Here is a 6,645-nt window from a genome sequence, read left to right on the forward strand (position 1 = left end):
TGAAAATATTTAAATTAGTTAGAATGAAGAGTATAATACTAAGAAACATGGTTAGAAAAAAAGAAACAATGTTGTTTAACGAATTGATAAAATCAAGCTTTTTCAAAACAAAAAAATACTGTATGGTATGGGATGATCATGGAAAAAGTAAAAATAGCCATCGAGGACACACTAACCAACTACTGTACGCAGATAAGTCAAGGTTCGTTAACTTGGTAGACGTACGTATATGAAGAAACCACTAACAGAAAATAGCTGATGGCTTTACGCCTAATCATCTCAGCGACCTCGAAACTGTGAACTCTACATTAACATCGGTTGTCGTTTTCGATCATTTTATATGTTACTTCCATTGTCCCAAGGTATGCAAGGTGTCTTACCCCTTATCCCAATGCATGAAAAGCAAATAATATTTTCGCAAACAGCCAGGGACAGGAAGGAACAGAACGCACGCAGCTTGCTGTATAGCTTTAGGGCAAATACCTAAAGGCATAAGCAATAGGCCACTTGACCAAGAGCAATGTTGCCAAACGTAAGATAAGGTAAGCCCACGCGCAGCCTGTCTCTTCGCGTGACATTACCTTCGACACAAAATCACTGACCCTTCGAAAAAGATAACATTGTTGCGTTCTCAGAGTCAGGTTTTAATTGCACGGTGATGATGAGTAATGAATGAAATGAAAAAAGTGGGAGGAAATGGGAGAACCCCGAGGAAACCCACCCACACGGTTTTCGACCGCCACAAAGTTCAATTAGCGGGGGCTGGGACCGAACCCGAGGCTCCAAGCACTAGAGGTGAAAGCTCTGCCACTGAGCCACCGCGGCCCTAAAGGAAAAGAAAAGAAATGAAATGAAATGAAATTTTTGAGTTTTACGTCCCACGGTTATGCCGGTCAGGCTAAAGGAGACGGTGATAATGAGTAATGAATGAAATGGTGGAATGAAGAAAGTTGGAGGAAACGGGAGAACCCCGAGAAAACCCACGCACGAAAAGAAAAGAAAATCGCACCCAAGACAATACCTCTAGAGTTGTGGAGAAACTTGTCCAAATAGACTTTTCTTTTTATTTACATTTAAAAAGAAATAAAATATATTTCCATGATGGAATAAAATTCCACTAATATAACTAAATTAGAAATAGCAAAGACAGCTGAAAGTAAGGATAAAGCTGTAATTTCACATCAGGTTCCAAAGAGAATAGACAGCAGCAAGCGAGTAAGCAAACAACAGCGTTACTTCTCCTGTGGTCCTGTCCCGAGCATGTGTCAAAGGTGACGTCATTGCACGAGTATGACGAAACGCGTTCAGTGATGAACTTACCAAGCCAGTAACTACTGTATTTACGTCACGGAGTCAGACACTCTATAAAGTGATTTTTATCTATACAGGATTATGCGCGATCAACATTATAACTGTTATATTTTTCATTCTCTGTTGCAAGAAAATAACGCAAAATTACATAAACGGTCTGGTAGTTTTAGTTAGAACGATCCGTCAAGTGGAGGTGGGGTAAGTTCTCAAACATTTAAATATACGACGTCTTACATACTGTAGGTGCAGTACGCAACCAGTTACTAGAGAACAAACCCCGAAGTAGGACTGGTATCAAAACGAGACAACACGAGACTATTTACAGTATTACCTAGTCTTCTTTCAACCGACAAATAGCGGTCTCAGTCTCGTCTCGATAGTTTCGAAATAAATTGTGTGAAATTATTCCACACTAAATTCGACAGTAGATATAATAAAATATACCTTCGATAGTTCTCCCTATTGCTTCAGAATATATAATGGGTGCACCATTTTCTACTAGATAAAGTATGAATTAGCAATACATATACAACATTCAAAAATACATATATCTGTTTCCATTAAATATACTCATTGTTTCTTAAATTATTGATTACTAATTGAAATACCCGGCGTTGCACGGGAAAAATAGGTTTAAATTTCAAAGATATATTTGAGATTAGTTTTCCCAGTAGAATACATATTTGAATCGGAATGAAATAGTACGAATCCATTTCCAGCAGGAGCAAAAGAATCAACTTGCCGCTAGCGAAGAATAAAAACATGGGCTTTTATGGTATCGGGGGTGACATTATTCACTTCAGCGATCCGGAAAACTATATAATAAGCACTCATATATTTCAATTAGGAATTTTTAGGACCTCAAAAGCTATGGATTTAACATTAATATCGTTCAGTTTCGATTATTTTTACATGTCCCTGTGTCTCCCATGATAGAGCTAGAGGTGATACGGGTTTCGATTCCCGGCAGGAGTCGTGTGGTTCGGGTTCCACGTTAAGTCGTAGATGCACACCTTGTATAGAGTCACAGCTGAAAGACACGCTGAACTCTATATCACCTCACCTCGTGAGATATTCTATTTTTGCATAATTTCTAAACCACTTTTCTTTCTTTGAATCTCCTCCTTCCTCTTAGGACACGCATAGGTTCAAACCGAAACTTTCTTCATGGTTGTGGGACACAAGGCTACTGTACCATACGCGTACAACTTTGAGTAGCACGCACGAATAAACCACGCTTACATTTATTATATATAATAAATAAAATCTCATATTAGGACTAACTTCGCACCAGTGTTGAATTCAGACATTTTCACCCGGGGGGAATGTGAACTCCTTGGGGGGAAGGGTTGTTTTTCTGTATTTTTGCAAGAAAGCAGCATATTTAACAATTCCATTCAATTGCACATCTTACCTAATATTGAGACTAATTGCTGATAAATATTCAATGTGAGATTATAATTTTAAAAAAACAACTACAAAAAAAAAAAAAAAAAACAATCGTTTAATTTTATCTAAAACATTAAATAAAGACTGGCAAAAATATTTTAGACTAAACTTTAACTGCTATTTACAGTAGCTATTTTTGTTATTATTTCCTATGTTCAGTAGTTACTGTTTCTTACTAATGTAGAAGTTTTCAAAAAGATTTAAATTAACGCAAATATGTTTTTGTCCTAAAACAAACATACATAGGAATGTCTTAACAAAAAAGTTATCATTCTTTCTCACACTTCTGATTCTAAATCAAGCATATTAGCCCTGGTTTCTTCATTGCATACACATCAATAGTTTAGTTTACGAAATCTTCAGTAGGACTGTCTTCAGTAGGATTTTCCACGACCAGTGTTTCTTCCAGACATGTTTTTGGGGGGCACTGCCCCCCCGGAGCTCCGAGAGTGCCCCCCGGAGAGACCAAAGTAATACATCTATAATATAATAAATAGAATAGTACCAGCAGTGGGAAATAAATATTTTCAGAAGACAATAAACAGATAAACAAACGGTTTTAATCTTGCTACTTTACCAAGGTGTTCTAAAGCTCGTGCCGATAGTTGTTTTCTTTTTCATATTTAGCAATTAGGTGGTATCCTGTGTCTGTAACTGCCAACCTTGAACGGAAGAGTAACAATTGAACGTCGTGTTGCACGTATATCTGAAACGAATAACACATGTAAGTTATTCTGTTTAGGTTAATATTGGCGATTATAGTTTTGTGCTTTCAATTAGTGTGTCTTGTTTACAGGTGAGTGATTTGTTCAGTATGTCTTCTAACAAGAAAAGGAAAAACGAAAGTCAAACATCTATCTTGAATTTTGTTATAAAGTAAAAAAAGTTGGACATTAAGCTTGAAACATCTGTGGACCCTGGCCCATCGAATTCCTTGTCGACTGACTGTACAAGTCTAAGTGATAATACGCCAGATAAAAGTAACTGTAAGGGAAATGCAAACGGACTAGAACAAGAGAAGGATGTAAGTATTGATGTTGAGCAGTCGAAATGTATTTCAAAGTGTGCAGATGATAGGGCAAATATAAATGAGCAAAACCTTTGTTCTGTTGAGAAGAAGCGTTTGTATAATAAACAGTGGGAACAACAGTATGAGTGGCTGTACGAGGACAAAGTACGTGGAGGTGCCTTTTGTAAATATTGTGAGCGATATATGAAGAATGATCCTAATGTGCAGCAGAAAACGGGAGGTGTTTTTGTGACTCATCCATTCACAGCATATAAAAATGCATTAGGAAAAGACGGAAAACTGGAAAAGCATAATCATTCAAAAGCGCACATTGCAAGCCTTGAGATGGACAGGCTGCGAATGCAAGTAAAAAATAACCCTGTATACTCTCAAGTTCTTCGTCAAAGTGAAGCCGAAAAAGATCGAAACCGCCAATCGCTGGGAATGCTTGTTCGTGGATTGTACTTCTTGGTTAAAGAAGAAGTGCCACATACAACAAAATATGAGGCACTAGTGAATAATTTGCTTGTACAGTGTAGTCCAGAACTAGAAACGTGGAAAAATGAACAAAGTGAACGCTCTAACTACTGCAGTAAGAACACTGCTTCCGAATTGTTGAATTGTGTTGGTGAAGTCCTACGTTCTAAAGTGACTCAAAAAATCAGAGATAAAAAGTTTTCGATAATGGATGATGAAAGTACATCAATAAATAATAAAATGGCCCTTAGCATGTGTTTGCGATATGTAGAGGACAGTTCTCCGGTTGAAACATTTTTGGCGCTGGTGACCATACCTGATTGCAAAGCCGATACCATTGCTAATGCTATAGACACTGAAATGAAAAATCACAATTTGAAATACGAAAATCTCATAGCGTTTAGTTTCGATGATGCGTCTAACTTTTCTGGCAACAGTTCTGGTGTTCGCAGGATTCTGTCAACAAAAGCTGGCAGAGATATACCATATATTCACTGCAGAGCTCATGTGCTGTCACTTGCTGCTGCTACGTGCAGAAACAAGAATCCCAAAGTTAAAAGATTTTTCCATACATTGAAAGACATACACAATCTATTTAGTAGATCACCTAAGCGGGAAAACATTCTGCATGAAATTCAGGCAATCATAAACGATCCTATATTAAAAGTACCTGAATGCATTGAAGTATGGTGGCTAAGTCACTATAGAATTGCGAATGCAGTGAAAAGGTTCTTCTCGGGAATTTTGTTGGCTCTTGAGCATATTCACAAAGAAGGGGTTGATTTTGCGTCACTTGCGGGAGGAATTTTAAGCGAAATAACCAACAAAAGCTTTGTTATCACACTTTGTGTTATGGATGCATTACTAAGTGCGTTGTCTCACTTGAGTAAGCAGCTTCAAAATGCAACCTTGTCATTTTCATCTCTGATGTCTATGATCGATGCCACTAAAGAACATCTTACGAAGATAGCGGATGAATGTTGTAGCACCAATAGCGAATTGAGGACTATGATTTTGGAGGCCATGCAAAAGCCTGAAGAATTTTCGAAGACTTTTGTGGAAGACGAAGATCCTGAGAAAACGCTTAAGGACCTGAAGAGTTATGTGTTGCAGGTTGTCGAAGAGATATCAAATAGATTCAACGACCGCGCCCTTGGCCTAATGGAAAGTGCATCCTACTTCGAAAACATAGGCATGTTTTTAAGTATCAAGTGTGTAGATGATGTAAAGAAACTGTGCAACTATTTCGTCGATGTTGATATGGAACCGTTATGGGCAGATATAAAGCCATTTCAATTTTTCCTTCGGTCACTGATGAAGAGCACTGAAAATGCTTGTTTGGATATAGACCCCGTTCTTCCAAAAGTACTTGAAGTGAAAATTGGTTATGAAAATCTACATAAAATATGTGAATCGGTCATGTGTGTACCTATATCAACAGCCAGTGTTGAAAGGTCTTTCAGCACAATGAACAGGATATTAACAAAATTGCGATCTCGTATGGCAGAAGAAAACTTGAAGCACTGTATGTTGATCAGCATTGAGGGTGAAGAAGTGCCAAATTCGAATTTTATCAGTGAGGTAATCAATTCATACGCCAAAGCAAAGATAAGAAGAATACGTCTTCTTTAATGATTAAAAACAAACTACGAAGTGAATTTTTGTCATACGGACGAAGTTATAATGTAAAACTTTTATAAATGTCTATTGTATTTAATATTATTAGTACATTTCTATTGTATTTGCCAATTATATTTTTCGAACCGAAAAAAGAAAACTTTTACAGGCCATGAATAAATATTTTAACTTTATGGTGATGATTGGGATCATACACTTCAGTATTTTCGTGGACAAGAAATAACAATATTGACATTTTTACATAACTTTAGAAAAGAAGCTGCTAAGTTATACCGAGACCGCATGAAAATAATATGTGCCCCTCCGTAAACTACGTGTGCCCCCCCGGAACATTTTTTCTGAAAGAAACACTGTCCACGACTTTGTGCCGTGTCGTGGAAAATCAGCGCTTGGGGCGAGAGTATACGCTTGGGTAGTCCCGTACGTGTGAGTGAGTCGACAGACCAGCCGCGAAATGTGAGAAAAGTTTAAAAAGTAAACCCTGCTTTTCCTTGATTTTCAGCACTTTTTATTACTTTTTTTTCCTTTCATTTTATATATGTGCACATGCCCACATGTGCATATGTGTTTCATTCCTCTCTTTTTTCTTTCCTTCTTTTCTTTTCTTTTTCCCTCCCGAATTTTGCGCCCCTTACTTCGGCGCCCGGGGCCGTTGTCCCTCCCCCATTGCACGGCACTGAGCAGGATCTTCTTCACCTTCAATAGCAATCTTTCACTTATATACTACTATTATATTGATAAATTCTATATAAATCTCTAAC

The 6,645-nt window shown here is 37.5% G+C and overlaps 1 protein-coding gene across 1 annotated transcript in view; it reads left to right on the top strand.

Moving 5' to 3' along the window:
- LOC145692115 (zinc finger MYM-type protein 1-like) overlaps positions 1–5,878 on the top strand; it is a 57,427-nt gene extending 51,549 nt beyond the window's left edge. Inside the window, exon 2 of the mRNA XM_081767410.1 lies at positions 3,647–5,878. Within this exon, the coding sequence (XP_081623536.1) occupies positions 3,647–5,878 (2,232 nt within the window). The remainder of the gene's footprint in view (positions 1–3,646) is intronic.
- Positions 5,879–6,645: the final 767 nt, after the last annotated feature.

The sequence above is a fragment of the Thermobia domestica genome, chromosome 8 (genome assembly GCF_964235325.1).
Source record: "Thermobia domestica chromosome 8, izTheDome1.hap1.1, whole genome shotgun sequence".
Classification (NCBI taxonomy): domain Eukaryota; kingdom Metazoa; phylum Arthropoda; class Insecta; order Zygentoma; family Lepismatidae; genus Thermobia; species Thermobia domestica.